Genomic DNA, 21,565 nt, shown 5'->3' with positions numbered 1-21,565 from the left:
CAATGTGGGGCTCAATCTCGCAGCCTGAGCCAAAATCAAGAGTTGGACGCTTAACTGACTGAGCCACCCAGATGCCCCTCCTTGGGAAACTTCTATATGGACCTAGTCTCCAGGGCCAGGCAAGTGGCAGAAGTGAGAAGGCCTTGGGGTGCCTGGGTGGCTCAGTAGGATAAGGGGCTAATTCTTGATTTCGGCTCAGGTCATGATCTCAGAGTCCTGGGATCGAGCCCTGTGTGGGGCTCTGCACTCAGTGGGGAGTCTGCTTCTCTGTCTCTCTCTCTTTCTCTCTCTTCCTCTCCCTCTGCCCCTGCTTTCAGTCATGCATGTGCTCTATGTCTATCTCTCTTTAAAATAAATATTTTAAAAGGGCATGTGATGTGATGAGCTCTGGGTGTTACATGCAACTAATCAATCATTGAACATTGTATCAAAAACTAATGATATACTATATGTTGGGTATTGAATTTAAATTTAAAAAAAAGAAAGAAAGAGAAATGAGAGGGCCTCTCTCATGAAGGCATCATGAATGTCTTAGCACAATCATACTCTACGGGCCAAAGAAAAATTAACATTTGAGTCCTCACTCTTCAAGTAGCATTTTAAATGCTTTCCAGGTATTATTTTATTCAATTCTCACAAAGTCCCATGAGGTAAGTGAGGTTGAAATCATCCTTGTTCAGGGAACTGAGGGAACTGAGGCTTGGAGAGGTGACATGACATTAATCCCTACACTGGGAAGTGGCAGAGCAGGGACCTGAGCCAGACACACTGGCTCTGGAGCCTTCACTCTTCCTCACCGTGTTGAAGTCACTTCCACAAGGGAACATTTTCTCTCTGATGTCTTTCAGACACCCAACCCTGTCAGTGTCCCATTTTCCCCACTCTTGACAGAGTCCTGTGTCAATTTCCTGCTCACTGTAATGACACCTGTCCTCAGTGGCAAGGACTGAGGCACCAGGACATCTCTAGAGTTCACGCCTTGGCTAAAGGGGGCAGCTGCTCTTGGTTCCAGTCACTGTGGCCTATTGTTGCCAGATAATCTTTTTCTTAATAGAAGCCAGATCTGGATTTTTATGACATGTCTCCCAATTTTTTAAGTGTTCGCAGCTAATTCAAATTAAAAAAACAAAACAGAACAGTCCATAAGCACAACCAATGAAACAATCAACAGAGTTTAAATGCATCCTGTGGAGTGGGAGAAACTGTTTGCAAACCATATATCTGATAGGGAGTAAATATCCAAAATATACAAGGAACTCCTACAACTCAATAGCAAAAAAACAAATAATCCATTGAAAAATGGACAAAGGACCTGAACAGACATTTCTCAAAAGGCCAACAGATACAAATGGCCAACAGATACTTAAAAAGGTGCTCAGCTTCACTAATCATGAGGGGAATGCAAATCAAAACCACAAGGAGATACCACCTCACCTCTGTCAGATGACTGTTATCAGAAAGATGAAGGACAAGTGCTGGGGAGCATGTGGAGAGAGGGGAGCCCTTGTGCCCTGTTGCAGGAATGTAAATTGGTACGGCCGATATGGAAAACAGTATGGAGGTTCCTCAGAAAATTAAAAATAGAATTACTTTGTGATGGAGAAGGCTCATTTCTAGGTATATCTTCAAAGGGAATATAATCAGGATCTTGAGATCATCTGCACTTCCCTGTTCAGCATTATTCACAATAGCCAAGATGCGGAAATGACGTGAATGTCAGAAGATGAATGCATAAAGCACACATGCACACGTATGCACGCACACACGGGAATATTACTCAGCCTTTAAAAAGAAGGACATCCTGCCATTTGTAACAACATGGATGGACCTGGAGGACATTACGCCAAGTGAAAGAAGCCAGTCATAAAAGGACAAATACTGCATGATTCCACATATATGAGGTGCCTAGAGGAGTCAGATTCGTCGGCACAGAATGTAGAAGGGTGGTTAGAGAAATGGGGAGATGCTGGTCAGGGTTACAGAGCTTGTTATGTAAGATGCGGAGTTCCAGAGATGTGACGTGTAGCAGTGTGACCGTAGTTAACAGTACTGGGCCGTAGGCTTGAAATTTGCTGAGTGTTGATCTTACGTGTTCTCACCACACACGAAGAACGAGCATAACAGTAGCCGTGTGAGGTGATGGGGTGTTAATTAGCTTGATTGTAGTGACCATTTCACAGTGTACACATACATCAGATCATCGGGTTGTGCACCTTCAGTATACATGCAGGTCTTCGTTGTCGATTGTACCTCCGTAAAGCTGGGTGGGGGGAAGCAGTGCAGAGGCTGCAGAGCGCCTGCTTGCAGACCAGGTGTCCCCAGCAGCCTCCACCTGACAGTCTCTGATGCAGCTCCCCCGGTGACACGCATTCGGCATGCTGGCATGCTCGGGGTGGAATGTACGGTACAGACGAGCAGCTGTCGTCATCCTGGTACTAAATCGTGGCGCTGGAGAGTGTTGGACCCGGAAAGGAACTTGGAAATACCCTGTCATATGTAGATGAGACGGTTTTAGGCAGCTCGTTGGTAAACAGTGTTGATTTTCATAGTTACACATTGATTTTAACATGTTCAGAAAATATAATTGGTGCGTGAAGCCTGCGGTCTTGTGAACGTTCTTGCCTGAGGTGAGTCAGCATGAAGAGCGCTGGTAACTGTACGTGTGTGACGTACTGATCCTCGTGTTGGTGAAAACAGCAAACATGACGAAGGTGGCCCGAGAGCGCCTGAAGCGTGCTCACACACCCATCTAGCCTAAGCCACGTTGTTTAGACGAAGACGTGGGTGCCGAGATCATAACCATGGCCACCCACTTTCCTAACTTCCGTTCGAGTTCTTTTTCACCCTCTAAGAAAAGCATGCAACATCCACGTTTTCCACAGAGATTGACTTATCCTTCTAAATAGTTACGGTGGTGGTTTTATTTATCAGTCGTTCCTCGGAGAAGCTTCGGGGGAGGGGCAGATAAGTAGTTTGGGTGGGTCCGCTGCTCAGTGGAAATGGAAATACTTTGTACTGCTCTCCAGGACCTTGTGGATCAAACACAGAACTCATAAAAGTAGGGGCTGGATTGAAAGGCCTCATTCGGGAAGAATGTGAAAGCTTATTTTGGTTGTTTTATGTGTTGGCCTTTTTGGTCAATGTGATGTTTGAGAAATCACTCATGTTTACTCCTTAAAGTCTAGTCCAAGACTGTGGATTCGTTCTCCCAGAACGGCTGGTGCCGAAGCTCTTCCACGTAAGCAGTTAACAGTCGACAGAAAAATTCGATTTAAAATACAGTAAATCCTCAGCGACCGCATTAGAAGTCTCATGCTGAGTTCTGGGTTCTGAGTGTGGAGGAAGCGAAGCAGCAGGAGGCGTGTCACTTCCCAAGGCTCTGGGGTGCCCGAGGTAAAGGCACAAGAGAAAGCTCCATCTTTTGTTCTGCTAAGAAGCATAGCTGGGTACGGTCCAGCTCCTGCCTCCAACTCGAGGGTGGTGGAGAGGGCCTTAGGAAGGAAGAGTGATCCACAGAGGGAAACTCAAAGTCATAGCAGATGCTGCCTAAGAGTTTCCAGATTGCACAGGACTTGTTTTCTTTTGGCATAATGAGATTTGGCTTTGGAGAGGACTTGTTTGCCCCGTTTGCCTCCTGAGATGTGACCTCCTTTTCCCCCTTCCTTTGCTTCCCTGGGAAATACCCACATGTTCGTGTTTGTGTCTTTGGGTGTGTGTAGGGACTGATGACGGAGCCCAGGAAGTGGTGAAGGAGATCTTAGAAGATGTGGTCACGTCTGCTGTTAAAGGTAAGAACCAAGAGCTCAGCCTGTCCTCCTCCTCGCTGTTCCAAAAAAGTCCTTGGCCAGTTAATTTTAGTGGTGGAGTGCCCACCCCCAGTGAAGTCATGGAAACTGAGTCTGCTCGTATCTGCCTGTCTTTCATGTGGAATTCAGAAATATCTGTGAAAGATATTTCTAAATACCTAAAAAAGAAGCGTCTTTTTAGGGATTAATTTTATTCTCATCGGGGCTGTGTTCAGCACAGTCTGATGATGCTGAATTTGGGTGCTCCACGTGGAAGACAGAGGCCACTCCCAGATATAGCCAGCTTTTTCCAGGAGTGGCTGTGAATCCTGAGGTGGTGCCCATGGCTGTTGAATGTTCATGGTTAGCCACTGATGTGTCAAGGGGACAGTCCCAGCGTCAGCGCTATCAGATGCACAGGGAAGCTTTGTTCGTTTTGTTAGACTTCATTCATAGCTCCCTCAGTTTTATGGTGTGGTTTCAGTGGAATTAAACTCGGAGAGTCAGAATGACTATTGGATGAGTTTTTTTTTTTCCCCCCCCAAATCTTAGGTAAATGGCTATGTGTTGAACACTTAGCTCCAGTGTCAATAAACCATTAACGGGTCAAGAAATCATTAATTTAACAAGGAGTTACAATCAGCATTTCTTTTTTTTTTTTTTTTTTTTTTTTTTTTAAGATTTTGTTTATTTGAGAGAGAGCATAAGCAGGGGGACGGGCAGAAGGAAGAGGAAGAAGGAGAAGTAGGCTCCCCACTAAGCAGGGTGCCTGGGGCTCGATCCCAGGACCCAGGATCATGACCTGAGCCCAAGGCAGACACTTAACCAACTGAGCCATCCAGGTGCCCCACAATTGGCATTTCCTAAGCAAGAGAATAAAATGAAAATAGAATACAAACTGCATCACACATGGTAACATTAAGCATTATTTCATGAAACGTGTTCTTCAGTTATCATATGCACGTGTATACTGGGTCATGATTTTTTTTTAAGATTTTATTTATCTGTCAGAGAGGCATAGCGAAGAGAGAACACGAGCAGTGGGAGAGGGAGAAGCAGGCTCCACACTGAGCAGGGATCCTGATGTGGGGCTTGATCCCAGGATGCGGGGATCATGACCTGAGCCAAAGGCAGACACTTAACCAACTGAGCCACCCAGGCATCCCAGGAGTCATGATTTTTAAAATGTATTTCTTACTGAGGGTCACAGTCAAAGAAGTTTGACTCACTGCTCTAAGCCCAACCTTTTTTTTTTTTTTTTTAAAGATTTTATTTATTTATTTGACAGAGAGAGATAGCCAGCGAGAGAGGGAACACAAGCGGGGGCAGTGGGAGAGGAAGAAGCAGGCTCTCAGCGGAGCAGGGAGCCCAATGCGGGGCTCGATCCCAGGACCCTGGGATCACGTCCTGAGCCGAAGGCAGATGCTTAACGACTGAGCCACCCAGGCGCCCCTAAGCCCTATCCTTTTGTTGATTACCGCCAATCTGTATTCATAGATTTCATTATTTATTTAATGTAGAATTAAATAAAAATACTTAATAGAATGTAGAATGTATGTTCTGGTAGCAATGTCTTTAAAATAGAATAATTTTAATTCTTTATCTTTCCCTTTTTCACATGGCCGCCAGGAAGCTCAGGTCTACTTTTTTTTTTTTTCCCCCGTGTGACTGAGGTCTTCGCTCATAACTGCCAACTCTTTTCATTTACATGGCTCTTCTGCTCTAACCCCTGTATTGGTAACATTTTTTAAAAATCTGTGCTTTTCATGTTCGGCTGCTTCTAACCTTTTCCAGAAGTAGACAGGGATGGGCAGGGCTGCTATCTTGCTCAGCTCTAGAGGCACCACTGACATGGACTGCAGTATGAATGAAACCTCTGGGGAGTGGGGCGTGGATAATAGACACCTGTAAAGCCTAAGCACCACTTTGGTCAAGCCTTTTTCAAAATTAGGTCAGTCTCCAAGGCGGTGGCAAAGAGAAAGGGGAAAAAGCAGGAGCTGGAAGGTGATGTGAATAGCTTCTCCCTGGTGTCAGACCTTTTGGGATAAGTACTAATTTGGTGATGATTTTTGCACTCGTGTTTTAAGAAGCAGCACAAAAGCACGGCCTGACAGAACCCGAGCGGGTCCTGGGTGAACTGGAGTGCCAGGAATGTGCTGTTCCCCCAGCAGCTGATGACAATTCACAGACCAACGGGATAGCAGACGACAGGCAGTCCTTGTCGTCGGCGGATAATCTGGTACGTTGGGGATCCTCCTCCTATACAGACCCGTGCGGAGTTTTACTTCTTTAGAAGATGCAGAATTAAGTCTCTAGCAGAAGACACGAGTGAAAACCAGCTGACCCTCTTCAGTTAGTCACACAGTCCTGGCCTGATACGCTCTGGATTAGGAGGTCCCATTCTTGGAATGTGCTGCTGTTGGGTATACATAGCATCGTTATTAAACCTTGTGTATTCGGACTTTTAAAAACTGAGATTTTCTGGGCTTTTCTCTTCTCTCTCATTATACATTCATTATAGAAGAAGAAGAAAATGCAGAGAAGGAAAAATAGGGAAATAAAAGTCATCCATAATCCCTTAACCTAGAGATAGCCCTTGTTAACATTTTATGTCCTTCTAGATTTTTCTCTCCTCATATTTTTCCACTTAAATGTAATCACATGACATGCTTCTGTTTTGTAACCTGCTTTTGAAACTTAGTGTATATTATGAACATCCTTTCAGACCCATAGATCTGTCGCCACATTATTTTTTTTTTAAATAGCTTTGTTGTTTTCTTGAAAATGCTATGTATAAACACGCGAAACAGGGAGAAATATGATGTTAACATCCCACCTGAACCCACTCTCTGCACCTTTTCACTGGTGTTTCTCAATCTTTCACATTAGCAGCGCCCCCCCCCCAGCCTTTTTATAGATTGCTTTTTCTGATGCACCTCCCCCTTTCATGAATTTTAAAACGACTGGAACTGGGTATCTGTTTATGATTATACACGTATCTGTGCTCTATACGTACAAAGAATAAGATTTTTTCCACCCCCACCCCCCGGAGACCCCTCCACCAAGAACCAATACCTGTCCCTGTCTTAGTCTATTTGGGCTGCTGTAACAGAATACCATAGGTTGGGTGGCTTATAAACAATAGCAATTTATCTCTCAAAGTTCTGGAGGCTGGGAAGTCCGAGATCAAGGTATCGGCAGTTTTGGTGTTTGGTGAGGGCCTATTTCCTGATTCATAAATGGCTGTCTTCTTAAGGACACTAATACCGTTCACAAGGACTCTTCCCTCTTGATGTAATCACCTCCCAAAAGCCCCACTTCCAGAAACCATCACTTTGGGAATTAGATTCAACCTGTGAGTGGAGGTGGAGAGGGCACAGCATTCAGTCTGTAGCAGTCCCCATTGGATTATGTCATCTCCATTAAGAATGCACTTACAGGGATGTACTCAAATCTGTACGAAGGACTCTTGCCTAATATGCTAGGCTGTGACTTGCTTTGTTTTATGGACATCTTTCCACATCAGTGCATACAGACCTGACTAATTGTCTTAGCGGTCATGTCAAATTCTGTCCTGTGGATTGCCATAATCTGTTTTACCAATTCCCTGTTAGGTTTTTATGTTACTTCAGTTTTTTTATCACAGGAAATACTTCTATAATGAGCATCCTTATAGATAAATCTTGTGCACATCCTTAATTTTTTCTTTAGGATAAATTCCAAGTGATATTGCTGGGTCACGAGTTGGAAGCTTTAAGGCTTTCGTTCCTTAACATCACATTAGCCCGCTGGGAAGGTAATGCTCGAGTCTCTGCCCACCTGTAGGCTATCAGCGCTCATTTCCCCATTCCCTCATTAAAACTGGGCAATAGCCTTCATTCCAAATTTTGCTGGTCTGATGGGAGAAAGAGCCCGCCTTAATAATTAGTAATAAGATTATTTAGGTTTACCTGCCATTTGCATTTCTTAGCGAATTGCTTATTCATGTATTTTTGCCTTTTTTTCCATTGGGTGGAAGGTTTCTGTATTTCCTTAATGAATTATAAGAACTTTTTGTATGTCAAGCATATTAGTCTTTGTCATATGTTACAAATATTTATTTTTATTTTTTTAATGTAGCTTACTTTTTTAATTAAAGAAGTATATTTTAAAATGCCTATCATTTTTCCCCCATCTATCCTGCAGTAGTGTTCTTAGAAATACTGCTATCCAAGCTAATATAATTACTTATACACATGACCCTTAAATAATGCGAGGGCTAGGGGCACTGACCTCCCCCTCCCCATGCAGCCGAAAATCTGCATTTCACTTTTCACTCCCCCAGAATTTAACTACTGAGAGCCTACTGTTGACCGGGGCCTTACCAATAGTATAAACAATGGATTAACACATATTTCATATATGTATTATATACTGTATTCTTACAGTAAAGTAGAGAAAAGAAAATCATAAGAGAAAATACATTTACAGTACTGTACTGTATTTATTGAAAAAAATCCACGTGTAAGTGGCCCCATGCAGTTCAAATCCGTGTTGTTCAAGGGTCAGCTGTATTTGTGTTAGATTTTTAACGGTTTAACGTTTGCTCGTTTATCATTTTAAGCCATCCATACCCACTTTTTGAAGGACAAGGAACAAGGTTTTAGAATTGCTAAAATGACTCCCCCATAGCTCTGATTTTGGCATATTGTCCCCTCCCCCACATTCCTCACTTCCCCATTGAATAAATAACAGAATTTTAAATTTCCATGAGATAATTACATTCCTTATATTTGAAAAAGAGTTCTTTTGTTTTGACCCCTTGATTTTTCTCTTATTTTTTTCTAACCCTAGGAATCAGATGCACAGGGACATCAAGTGGCCGCTAGGTTCTCTCACATCCTGCAGAAGGACGCCTTCCTGGTGTTTCGCTCCCTTTGCAAGCTGTCCATGAAACCCCTTGCTGAAGGCCCCCCAGATCCAAAGTAAGCAGACAGTAGTTCTTGGCCGCGTATGACCCAGACGACCCAGGAGGATGTTGGGGGTTCCAGGAAACCCCAGTGCCCTGTCCCTTGGTTGGTGTGAATGCAGGAATTTACAGCTTTTCAGACTCCTGCTGTCCCTACAGCTCTTTCATAATGGATTGTCTCTGTGTCCACACCAAGATTTTGCCCAGTGTTGCTTTCCTTGGTTTATATGCAAAAAAGAGTTATTATATTGAACGTGCACCCTCTTTTTCCCTGACTAATGAATTTAATCTGGTGCAGGGTGGGCAGAGGCGGGATGTGGACAAACCTCACTTCCCTGCCCTCGTGGAAAACCTCTGCTCCATGGGTACAGATTTAAGCCCCAGCTGCAACCCAGAGAAGCCAAACCTTTCTTCGGAGTGAACCAGTTACTGCAGAGAGGATAGCGCTTTGGGGCCAGAGAGCCGCATTTATACTCCTGGCTCGCTTGAAAGCCCCTCCACAGCCATCTGCCTTACTGAACCTCCCCTGAAAAATGGGATGTGGGAAATCGTCATACAGGATCAGTTACATAAAGTGATATAATCGCATCCTGAGTGGGGGGCCCTGCACTTTGTGTTTTATTGTCACTTTTATTGTTAGTCTCTAATAATAATCCTCAGCTCTTCTGTTGAGACATGATGACCATTAAGGAGGTGACTCAGGACAATTTCTGTCTTTCTGGCTTTGTGGGGAGGGTGGAGAATGTGAGGCAGGTGGATCAAGAGCACTGTTTCTGTTTGTGCGCAGAGACAGAGCAGGACGCAGGGTTTAGTCTCACAGCTGTGATGGTCAGTTGCAGAACCAGCTCTCTGGAGTCGCTTTATACTTACTTTGTTCCTGCTAAATACCCTGTTTTATGGCAGGGAGAGGAAAAGGATAGTAGGAGTTGGCTGCTCTTGTCCTCATGGGCCTGCAGGTCCCAGAAGGACCCACCTCATGCCATCTGCCCTCTGGCTCTTGGCATCTAGGTGCCAATTCTTAACTCATTGGCTCTCAGAAAATTCTGCTCGCTGGTAGAGGAGCGAGGGCTTCTCAAGAAACACACCATTTAAAATCGAATCTTTTAGCGCTGTCCCCGTCCTTCCCTTCCTGTGCCAGATCCCACGAGCTGCGTTCCAAGGTGGTTTCCCTGCAGCTGCTCCTGTCCGTGCTGCAGAACGCCGGCCCCGTCTTCAGGACTCATGAGATGTTCGTCAACGCAATCAAGCAGTATCTCTGTGTGGCGTTGTCCAAAAACGGTGTCTCTTCAGTGCCTGATGTCTTCGAGCTCTCTCTTGCCATTTTTCTTACTCTTCTGTCAAACTTCAAAATGCACTTGAAAATGCAAATAGAGGTATGGGGTCCAAAATGATTTTTGTGGGGGTTCTTTTTGTTTTGTTTTGGTTTTTTGTTGTTTCTTTTTTTTTTTTTTTGTATAATGCTTCTACACAAAGAGTTAACTAGACTTACATGGTCTACTTGCTGACACCCCAGAGAAGAACTTTTTTGAATGAATGAGAGAATACCTTTTCCTAAAAGTTCCTGCCCCCAAATCTTGCATGCCTTCATTTTAACCAAAAGTTTAAATCGAGTGGCCCATGTGCTGGGCTCAGTCCTCTAAACATCATTGTTTAGCCTCTAAATTATTTGAGATAACCTGAATTAGTTGGCAAATTGAGAAGTCATTTTCCTTTCATTTTACATGAAAATCCAGATTTCTGGTTTCTCTCGGGATTGTAACACTAGGCTCAGCTCTCGCTGGTTGCTGAGGAGCATGTGCTCCTCTAGGGGGGCCTCCGTCCTCCAGGTCGCAGTGGTCCCGCCCGGCTAGCCATTCCCACAGGAGGCCAGGCCTCCGACGTGCCTCAGCAGTGTGTGTGTGCACACTGCTCTCTTACTTCTCTCCAGGCTACCTCACTCGTCGGAGCTGCCTGTTCCCTAAAGCCTTTGGGGGTTTTGAGCCCTAATTTAAATGGTATTAATTGGTGTCCCCCTCTGTCTTCATGTCATGTAGGTGTTTTTCAAAGAGATTTTCCTGAACATATTAGAAACATCAACAAGTTCTTTTGAGCACAGGTGGATGGTCATTCAGACTCTGACAAGGATCTGTGCAGGTATTTTTACTCTGCGGGTGCTCATCCGTTGACTTACCCAGAAATACTTTTCCAAAATCCAGATTGAGACCTTTGTTTACCTCCTGCTTTTAGAGTTTTAATACAGCACTTGGAAAGCCTCACCTTAAAGGCTAATGCTAACCTAACCTCTAGTCCGGCTCCACTTCTCCCTTAGAGGATGACCAGCTCAGTCTGGTTTGCCCTGCACTTTGTGGTCTCCACACAGAAAGTCCCACATCCTGGGAAGCCTCCTAATCCTGCAAAATCCACCTACAAACCGAACACTTTGTTAGTCACAGAGTCCAAGGTATTGGCGCTGCCAACCCTTGGTTGGATGCTAAGGTCGGTTCGGTTTTGCCTTATCACCGTACAATTGTGTGGCTGTCAACCAAGCCTCCCACTCGTCTGTCATCAAATAGAATTCCATACGTGACAACAACCTTGAGAGGTGGATCGGGCAATCGTTATCCCATTCTTATGAGGGAAGTGAGCCTTGGAGAGGTGAGCTGCTCAAGATTCCAGTTAGTGCTGGGGCAGGCCTCAGAAGAGGGCCTCCCCCGACTTCTGGTACATCTGACACACGTTTCCTGAGGGAGGCTTGGCTATCTGAGTCAGTGATTCAGTGGGAAGCATTTTTGAAAAAGGAATCTCATTGAATAAAAAAACGTAACTGCTGTGTCTGTTGTATCAGAATTTCTCATATCTCTTTGTTATTTTTCAAGACGCCCAGTGTGTTGTAGATATTTATGTCAACTACGACTGTGATTTAAATGCCGCTAACATTTTTGAGCGCCTCGTGAATGATTTATCCAAAATCGCTCAGGGAAGAAGTGGACATGAGCTGGGAATGACACCTCTACAGGTAAAAACACTGAAAACACCCATTTATATATGTATTTTTATTTATTTTTTTAAAGATTTTATTTATTTATGTGACAGACAGCAAGAGAGGGAACACAGCAGGGGGGAGTGGGAGAGGAAGAAGCAGCCTCCCAGCAGAGGAGCCCGATGTGGGACTCGATCCCATAACGCCGGGATCACGCCCTGAGCCAAAGGCAGACGCTTAACCGCTGTGCCACCCAGGCGCCCCTATATATGTATTTTTAAAGATTTTTTAATTTATCCATCTCCAAGAGTGCAGCGAGAGCATGAGCTGGGGGGGAAAGGGTCAGAGAGAGAGAGAGGGGCAGACTCCCTGCAGAGCATGAGAGCCTGACACAGGGCTCCATCCCAAGACCCTGGGATTATGACCTGAGCAGAAGGCAGCCGCTTAACCGACTGAGCCACCCAGGTGCCCCCCCCCCATTTATATTTAAGGTGCATTGTTTCAGGGTGTCTGGGTGGCTCAGTTGGTTAGGTGTCTGACTGTTGATCTCTCAGCTCAGGTCTTGATCTTGGGGTTGTGAGTTCAAACCCTGTATTAGGCTCCATGGCCAGCGTGGATTTTTATTTTTAAGGACCCATTTTTATTTGAAAAAAATAATAAAGTGCGTTCATCTCAGTAAACATTTATTGAGCACCGCGGTGTGCCAGGCCAGCACTGTCCCTGGTGCTGGGATTCAGCAGGGGAACAAAACGCAGTGCGCGTGAATGTGCACAACTGCTGTGGTCACATTTACAAGCCAACAGTGGAGAAGTAAGCTGCAGAAAAGACTAAAGCAGGGATAAGGGGGTGCTGGAAATGAGGGTGCTGTCATTTTTAATGGGGTCACAAAGGTAGTTTCTTTGAGAAGGTGACATTTGAGCCGAGACCTGTAGGAAGTCAGTTCACTCTCAGTCACCTTTCCAAAGCTTATATGAAAACAGGATCCTAGGCTCCAGTAGGGCAAAGGAAATTGTGTCTTATCCAATTGCCTCATTGGAGGGCCCACACAGAGAAGAGGATTTTAAGCTAAGGTCTCTGAACGAACTGGTCAGAAGGTCTGTGAGCTGCCTGGAATCATGTAGAATTTTGGTGTAAGGGCATTTTCCCTAGAAGGTCCATCGCTGTCATTAGACTCACAGAGAGATCTGTGCCTCCTTAGGTACTGTTTTGAGTAGAAAATATTTGCATATATTTGGGTTGTCTGTGATTCACATACAATTATTTAAGAAACGCTACTTTTTAAAAAATTAGTATTTTTATTTATTTGTAGGGCAAGCCTTAAAATGGAACGCATTTGTGAGTGTTTGAAGAGTAAGGATGGGGGCGCCTGGGTGGCTCAGTCGTTAAGCGTCTGCCTTTGGCTCAGGGCGTGATCCCAGCGTTCTGGGATCAAGCCCCACATTGGGCTCCCTGCTCCACTGGGAGCCTGCTTCTTCCTCTCCCACTCCCCCTGCTTGTGTTCCTTCTCTCGCGGGCTGTCTCTCTCTCTGTCAAATAAATAAAATCTTTAAAAAAAAGAAAAAAAAAAAGAGGGTAAGAATGTGTACAGAACCACTCATTTGTTGCATGATGTACAGTTCTTTCTCTTTTTGGCGGGGGGGGGAGGTCACTGGTTAAGACCCTGTTGATTTTTAATTTTTATGTATTTTAAGCAATTTTTTCCCAAGATTTTATGTATTTGAGAGAGCGTGCATGTGTGCATGTGTGCGAGGGGAGGGAAGGAATAGAGGGGGAGGGAGAATGGGAGGGAGAATCCCAAGCAGACTCTGTACTAAGTGCTGAGCCTGATGTGGGGCTCAGTCTCATGACCCCGAGATCATGACCTGAGCCGAAACCAAGCATCGGATGCTTAACCAACTGAAGCACCCAGGCACCACAACCCTATTGGTTTATTTATTTATTTTTAAAGGTTTTGTTTATTTATTTGACAGAAAAAGAGAGAGTGAGCACAAAGCAAGGGGATCAGGAGAGGGAGAAACAGGCTGTCTGCTGAGCAGGGAGCGCAATGCGGGGCTCAGTGACCCTGGGATCATGACCTGAGCCGAAGGCGGACACTTAACCACCTGAGCCACCCAGGCACCCCAACCCTATTGGTTTGTTAAAAAGGAAAGTGTCTTAAGTGTTTTTCAAATTACACAAGCAATGAAATAACTTCCTTTTAAAAATCCAGATAACACTTGGGGCACCCGGCTGGCTCAGTAGGTAAAACATGCAACTCTTGATGTGGTGGTCATGAGTTCAAGTCCCGTGTTGGGCATAGAGTTTACTTAAAAAGAAAAAAATCTAGATAACACTGTTCCTTTTAGGAAAGCACACATCTCCTACTATTTTTCTACTAGGGTGTTTGTAATGAACAGCTTTAGAGATTTTCAGGGTTTTTGCAATGAACTCTTAATACTTAATCACCTGTTAACTTTTCCTTGGGTTCTGTGCTCAATAGCACTGAATATCAAGTGATTATCTCGTATTCTCACAGAATTCCCTAAGAGTCCCATAGATGTCTGCACTCAGTTTATCTGTTAAATCTCTGTGCCATGTCCCTTCTGTCCTTCAGGAGCTCAGTCTGAGGAAGAAAGGTTTGGAGTGCCTCGTGTCCATTCTCAAGTGCATGGTGGAGTGGAGCAAAGACTTGTATGTGAATCCCAACCACCAGACCAGCCTCGGTGAGAAGGCTTGCTGCATCACCACCTCCATTCCCATCACGGCTGTTGGGAAAGTCGTCCTTGTGTCGCTTTCTTAGAACTAGCAAAACACTTTAGTTTGCTGACTACCTTAAAGCTTCTGCTTTTTAATCCATCTGGAATTGGGGGTGGGGGGGAATAGTGTGAGTTACGCTCTGATGTCATTTTCCCAAATGGAGAGACAGTTGTTCTGATTTTTTTAGTCGTCTCTCCTCCCCTCACCACCTTGAAGCACCATCTTTATGATTCACCAGATTTCCCCGTGTAAGTCTGTTTCTGAATTTTCTGTTCCATTCTATGGATTTGTCTGTTCTTGCACCAATACCACACTTTTCAGATGCCTTGAGTTCTTGAGTGAGTTTGATACCTGTTAGGATAGGTCTTCCTATTCGTTGTTCTTCAAGTGTCTTGACAGTTTTTGTACTTCTGTTCTTTTATGTGAATTTTGAAATTAGCTCATCAGGTTCCACAAAAATAAATTTTTAAGTAAAGTACGTGAGCGATATCAAAGTTTCATGCTTACGACTCTTAGGGTAGAAACGTCATTGTTACAGCTCTGGGAAAGGGAACTACAGAGCCAGACCTGAGCTCAGGTGTGTCTGTATCCCGTGTGTTGATTTGGTTTCCTTTGCTTTTATGTCGTTGCAGGTCAGGAGAGGCCCACAGATCAGGAACTGGGGGATGGGAAAGGCCTTGACATGGCAAGACGGAGCAGTGTGACATCCATGGAGTCCACAGTGTCCTCGGGGACCCAGATGGCTGTCCAGGATGATCCGGAGCAGTTTGAGGTCATCAAGCAACAAAAGGAAATTATCGAACACGGCATCGAGCTGTGAGTATGGCTGCTACTCTGGCTGAATCTCTTGGGGCCTCTGACAAAGCCACGTGTTCTCTGGGAACCTGGGGACTGACTGCACTAGGGGAATGCCTGTTACAAAGACCAGTGCTGGCACTCGCAGCCAAGCCTGACTGAGCCAGGCAGAGTGAGTGAGTGAGTGAGAGAGTAGAAGAGGGGGAGGCAGATTGAGATTGAAATTTAATAGCTTTGTGTAGTCGATGCCTGGTCTTTTAATTTTTATTTTATCTAATGCAAGAAATTAAACCAATTTAGAAAATAAAAGCATGAAGCAAGAATGTTTAATCAGTCACAAAATTATTATCTAAAGGAAATCACCATTGGTAGCAATTTTCCAACTATATCTTTTGAATAGTTCCAACATACGGAAGAAATAACTCTTGCCTTGTTAGCGTTATCTATGTATATTTTTTTCTGAACCATTTGAAAGTAATTTGCACCCACCGTAATACCTCAGCCGTGTATCTTTGAAAAATGACATTCTCTCATAAGCACACCATCATTAGTACAAGCATTGGTACATCTTAATGTGTTTCTTTCCAGTCTCTCACACACACAAATACATAAACTCAGTCTCCTATCCTGTCCAACTTTTGAATGATTAAGTTAGTAAATTCAGTTTGGTTTAAAAGTTGATGTTATAATACTTACTAAGTGAAGTGTTGATCTCATTTCCACTCTCCCTGGCCCTGTATCGCCCCCAGTCTGTTCTCCCCACAGCAGCTACTCTTTTAAAAACTTAAATCTGGTCTTATTACTCCCCCGCCTAAAATCATTCCAGGTTTCCCTCTCTTCATCAAAGCCTGATCCCGTCCCCACCGCCACTGACCTCATCTCCTGCCAGTACCCAAGTCACACGGTGCACTTCAGTCCCTTAAACACCTTGAACTCTTCTCACTGTTGTGCCCTCTGCTTGGAATACTCCTGGGTCTTTTTCCTCCCTCAGGTCTGACGAAACCTCTCTTCCTCAAGGGAGTCTTCTGTAGCCGCCTGTCTGCAGACTGCTCTCGCTTGCATCTGATCTGTGTCCTTCCTGCGCGGCTCTTGCCCCAGCACATAACATTCTCCAGTGCAGGGCCTGGTAAATAGCACACTGAATTTAGCCATAGTGAAGTGTGCCTGCCTTTAACAGGAGACAGAAGCCGTACTTAAGCACTGTTAAAGGAAATCCCAACGTGGACAGCCTAGGGCTGTTATATTGGCTCTCATGGACATCAGAGATCCAGGCTCTTTTACTCTTTCTCTTCACCATCATTTTTTTCTTTTTTTTTTTTAGGTGGGGAGGGCAGAGGGGGAGAGAGAATTTTAAGCAGGCTCCACACCCAGCGCAGAGCCTGACATGGGGCTTGATCTCACAACCCTGAGATCGTGACCTGAACCGAAATCAAGAGTTGGATGCTTAACACAGTTTTCCCCTTCAGTGTTCCCTCATGGTTCAAGGTGACTGCTAGAGCACCAGCCATCACACATATACTAGGGAATAAAGGGGAAAGTGCAAAAAGAATATACCTCCCAGCCAAGCCAGTTTTGTTTAAGGATCCTTCCTATAGAAGTACCCACACCATTTCTGCTCATATATCACAGGCCAGAACTTTATCACGTGGCCGTACTTTAAGGGAGGCAGGAAAATGTAGTTTTTATTCCAGGTGGTTGTGTGCCTAGCTAAACATCTAGGGCTTTCTTACTGTTGGAGAGGAGGAGAACAGATGTTGGATGACAGCCATCAGACTCTGCTGTAGCTAGGTCAGAAATTAAAGGTGAATTCAGAGAAGGCTCAGGACTCACAGGACCTTCCTGAGCTGATAGGCAATGACTGTTCATGCCTCAGATGCCAGCTTTTTTTATCCTCTAGATTTTGAAATAAGTAACCCATGTCTTGTCTCTTCTTGAAACAGTTTCAACAAGAAACCCAAGAGAGGCATCCAGTTTCTCCAGGAGCAGGGCATGCTGGGAACATCAGTTGAAGACATTGCCCAATTCCTGCACCAGGAGGAGCGCCTTGATTCTGTAAGACTGGGGGTTGGACGCTTGAGTGTAGGTTTTATCGGGTTTCATCAGCTTGAACCTAGAGCGTGGCGGACCCTGAGTGCAGTGGCTATTGTCCACACCCCTGTTTATAGCAGTCCTACTTATTCCTTTGGCCAGTGTTGCAAAAAGCTCCCAAGAGGTAGTTGTGTACTTGGTGGAACAGTGTCAGAACCTGAAGTGTCCCTTGGCTGCTAGAAACTTCTGGCTGCCTGTCTGCAGCTAACCTCCCCCCTGAGTGTGTCCCATCATTCTTTCATCTTTAAGTCTCTTGTGCCTCCTCCTCCTGTTCTGTCTGAGACAGGATAGACTGAGCCTGGAATGGGTGGGTGGGTAGGCAGCAGGCAGGCTTGGAGTCGCCTAGCTTTTCTAGCAGGCCAGCCTGTTCTGGGTGTTGAGAGCAGGGCATTCTGCCCCCCCCCCACCACTCTCCCTGAATTGTGTTTTACTGTGGGTTCACATATGACAGTTTCTAGATGTGAGTGGGTGTGTATGTTTCAGACCCAAGTAGGTGATTTTCTGGGAGACAGCACAAGGTTCAACAAGGAAGTGATGTATGCCTACGTGGACCAACTTGACTTCTGCGAAAAGGAATTTGTCTCAGCCCTGCGGACGTTTCTAGAAGGTTTCCGTCTACCTGGGGAAGCCCAGAAGATTGATCGATTAATGGAGAAATTTGCTGCAAGATACATAGAGTGCAACCAGGGGTGAGTGCTGTGTTGAAGTCCCTTCCATGTCATCTTTTTGCCTGCCTCAGAGCACTGATCTTAGTTTGGTTGGGAGTTGAGTTTAATCTTTCTAAATTTGTGCCAAACAACCAAAGTTTCTGTTACGATGTGCCAGATACTGTGCTGAGGGAATATCTCAGATAAGACCTCACAGCTTTTGTTTCTGTCCCCTTTCTGCAGACAAGGAGATAGAGGACCAGAGAGGCTAAGTAACTTGCCCACGTTCACACAGCTAAAGCCCATGCTGTTTTGATAAGAGTAATTTTATGAGTTGAGAAGAGGCCCTTGGGCACCTCTTTCCTAATTAAGAACAGCTCCCTGATTTAACATATGGGGTGGATCGCAAGGAATTTTGTCTTTTCTTTGATTACATACTGATGGGCAGGTTATTAAAAGTGGCTGCATAACTAATAAAACCCGCCTAAGTACACGATTTCATCTTAGGTCTTCTTTTGGTAGGCAGTTCATGTTTCTCTAGGAAGTGGAAATTAAAAAGAGAGCTAACCTTTATTAAACATCTCCTGGGGCACATGGGTGGCACAATAGGTCGAGTCTCTGACTCTTGGTTTTAGCTCACGTCGTGATCTCAGGGTCATGAGATCGAGTTCCGAGTCGGCCTCTAGGCTCAGTGGGAAGTCTACTTAAGACTTTCTCGGGGGCGCCTGGGTGGCTCAGTCGTTAAGCGTCTGCCTTCGGCCAAGGGTGTAATTCTAGGATCCTGGGATCGAGCCCCGCATCGGGCTCACTGCTCTGCTAGGAGCCTGCTTCTTTCTCTCCCACTCCCCCTGCTTGTGTTCCCTCTCTCACTGGCTGTCTCTCTCTGTCAAATAAATAAATAAAATCTTTAAAAAAAAAAAAAAAAGCAGAAGACAACTTTCTCCCTCTGGGGGTGCCTGGGTAGCTCAGCCATTAAGCATCTGCCTTCGGCTCAGGTCATGATCCCAGGGTCCTGGGATCAAGCCCCGCATCGGGCTCCCTGCTCGGCGGGAAGCCTACTTCTCCCTCTCACACTCCCCTTGCTTGTGTTCCTTCTCTCGCTGTCTCTCTCTGTCAAATAAATAAAATCTTTAAAAAAAAAAAAAAAAGGCTTTCTCCCTCTGGCCCTCCTCCCTCATGCGTGCACACGTGCATGCTCTGTTTCTCTCTAAAATAAATCTTTAAAAACAAAAAACAAACAAAAACACGTCTCCTGTATGTCAGCCATGCCATGGGTTTTACATACATTTCATTTAATTAATGGTAAGCGTGGGAGTAGTGTCTCCATTTTTTAGAGAGGAAACTGAGGCTCTAGGAGATTGAGCAACCTGTCCCCAGTTAATCAGCTAGTAAGTAGCAGAGCAGGATTGAACATGGATTGTCTAACTCAAAAGCTCACACTCTTTCCCCTGGGCATAAAGTGAAGAATGTCCGAATATACTGTGAACATGACGTGAAAATTGTTCAGTAGAGACATTTTGATAACAGTTTGCCTCTCGGGTCAACTTGGTTTTCATATTTATTGGTTCTAATCCTCCAGGTGCACAGCAAGCTGTTCCCATTAGATGCATGGTCAACAGAGGCAGCATCTGGTCATTTTAACCCAGTGGACGTTAGAATTTGCCCTGAGGACAGAAGAGATGTTACTTATTTTGAACGTATCTCCTGTGTGGACCTTGGTCTGTTTCTCTTAATGGCTAAACATGTTAGATTGTTTCATCTTAGAATACAGACCTTTTGTTAGGTTCTTCAGAGTTTCTGCCTTTCCTTTTGGGGATGATTTGGACAGACCAGTTTTTGTAGCTTTAGCCTCACCTATTTTGAGGCTGTGTATCCACACATTTTTTGTCTTTTCTTGTCTAAGGCAAAGAAGTCAGACTTCACCGGCATGTTGTGTAGAACAACATAAATATTTTTCTTCAAATTTTGCTATTCAGTATTACAGTGGGTAATGTAAGCTGTAACTAATAGCTGAACAGCAGTTTTCTTTTTTTAAGTTTGTTTGTTTTGTTTTGTTTTGTTTTGTTTTAATATCTGCTGCCAGCATGGGGCTTGAACCTACAAACACAAGATCAAGAGTCACACGCCCTACCGACTGAGCCAGTCAGGCGCCCCTGAACAGCAGTTTTCGTCCTCTTGCTTCCCAGTGCCTAGCACAAAGTAGATGCTGTCAGGAACAGGACCAGCATGAGGCAGGTGAGGCACAAGGGTGCAGACTGTAAGAGGGCCTCACTGTCATGTTCAGAGTGAGGGTCTCCTTGCATTTTGTGCTCTGGGTGCCTCGCTTGCCACACCCTAATCCGGGGTTCTGGCTGCACCTTAAGAATCTTCTTTAAAACTTGACTTAAAAGTGCTTTATTCAGGGGCGCCTGGGTGGCGCAGTCGTTAAGCGTCTGCCTTCGGCTCAGGGCGTGATCCCAGCGTTCTGGGATCGAGCCCCACGTCAGGCTCCTCCACTAGGAGCCTGCTTCTTCCTCTCCCACTCCCCCTGCTTGTGTTCCCTCTCTCGCTGGCTGTCTTTGTCAAATAAATAAATAAATAATCTTAAAAAAAAAAATAAAAGTGCTTTATTGAAAGAAACCTAAAACCTGACACAATTTCTTAATTAGCTGTTTCTACACTCAAGGTCATTAGTTATTATTCGATGGTGATAAAAGCATGACTAGTTTGGCCTCACTTGAAACAGTCGGCCTGCTTTCAGTGCAGCGTGTCTCCATTAGCCTCTTCTCTGTGTGTGCTCTTACATCTGAAACCTTCTCTTCCAGGCAAACCCTGTTTGCTAGTGCCGACACTGCGTATGTCCTAGCGTACTCAATTATCATGCTAACCACCGACTTGCACAGCCCTCAGGTAAAATATTTTAATGATTTATATATTGTAGTAGCTAAATAAGGAGTTTTATTTGGGCCATTGGATGTTTTCTAAATGGCTTTTAATTTTTTGTAATTTCAGGTAAAAAATAAAATGACAAAAGAACAATACATTAAAATGAATCGGGGTATCAATGATAGTAAAGATCTCCCGGAAGAATATCTCTCAAGCATCTATGAAGAAATAGAAGGCAAGAAAATTGCCATGAAAGAAACAAAAGAGCATACGATCGCAACCAAATCTACTAAGCAGAGTAAGGTCTAATGACAAATTATTTCTATTAATTCTAATTTTCAAGTGTATTGGATTGCGTGATTAAGTTCCCTGATGATAAATTTAATTTGCCTGTCTAGATACCTGAATAGTAAATGTGTTTAAATCAGTTATTGTGATTATGTTGATTCTCTCATACCCATCTTCTTGCTAGATTTGTGATTAGCCACAAGAAGGAATTTAAAATGAGTAATCTGAAAGCTAAATTAGCCCACACAATGTTCCTTAAAACTGCTTTAACGCCAGCGGTGATTGTGCCAGCCTTGCTGAGAATTCTGTGAGGGAAGGCCTGTTACACTCTCGGCTTCCGCAGAGCGTAGAGATTGAGAGCACGGGCTGCAGAGCCACACCGGCCGGGGTCAAGGCCCACCTCCACTACGTACTGGCCGATGTCCCTGGGCAAGGTGCTGAGCCTCTCTGTGCC

General features: G+C 44.7%; 1 protein-coding gene across 1 annotated transcript in view; it reads left to right on the top strand.

The window, feature by feature from the left end:
- ARFGEF2 (ADP ribosylation factor guanine nucleotide exchange factor 2) overlaps positions 1–21,565 on the top strand; it is a 93,007-nt gene that overhangs the window by 28,608 nt on the left and 42,834 nt on the right. The window contains exons 7-18 of the mRNA XM_026503689.4: positions 3,720–3,788; positions 5,873–6,024; positions 8,619–8,749; positions 9,872–10,106; positions 10,767–10,866; positions 11,589–11,728; positions 14,286–14,394; positions 15,061–15,244; positions 17,164–17,275; positions 17,795–18,000; positions 20,763–20,847; positions 20,950–21,121. Coding sequence (XP_026359474.1) covers positions 3,720–3,788; positions 5,873–6,024; positions 8,619–8,749; positions 9,872–10,106; positions 10,767–10,866; positions 11,589–11,728; positions 14,286–14,394; positions 15,061–15,244; positions 17,164–17,275; positions 17,795–18,000; positions 20,763–20,847; positions 20,950–21,121 — 1,695 coding nt within the window. The remainder of the gene's footprint in view (positions 1–3,719; positions 3,789–5,872; positions 6,025–8,618; positions 8,750–9,871; positions 10,107–10,766; positions 10,867–11,588; positions 11,729–14,285; positions 14,395–15,060; positions 15,245–17,163; positions 17,276–17,794; positions 18,001–20,762; positions 20,848–20,949; positions 21,122–21,565) is intronic.

This window comes from Ursus arctos, unplaced genomic scaffold (assembly GCF_023065955.2).
Source record: "Ursus arctos isolate Adak ecotype North America unplaced genomic scaffold, UrsArc2.0 scaffold_16, whole genome shotgun sequence".
Taxonomy (NCBI): Eukaryota; Metazoa; Chordata; class Mammalia; order Carnivora; family Ursidae; genus Ursus; species Ursus arctos.
This window is presented reverse-complemented; position numbering and strand designations above follow the sequence as displayed.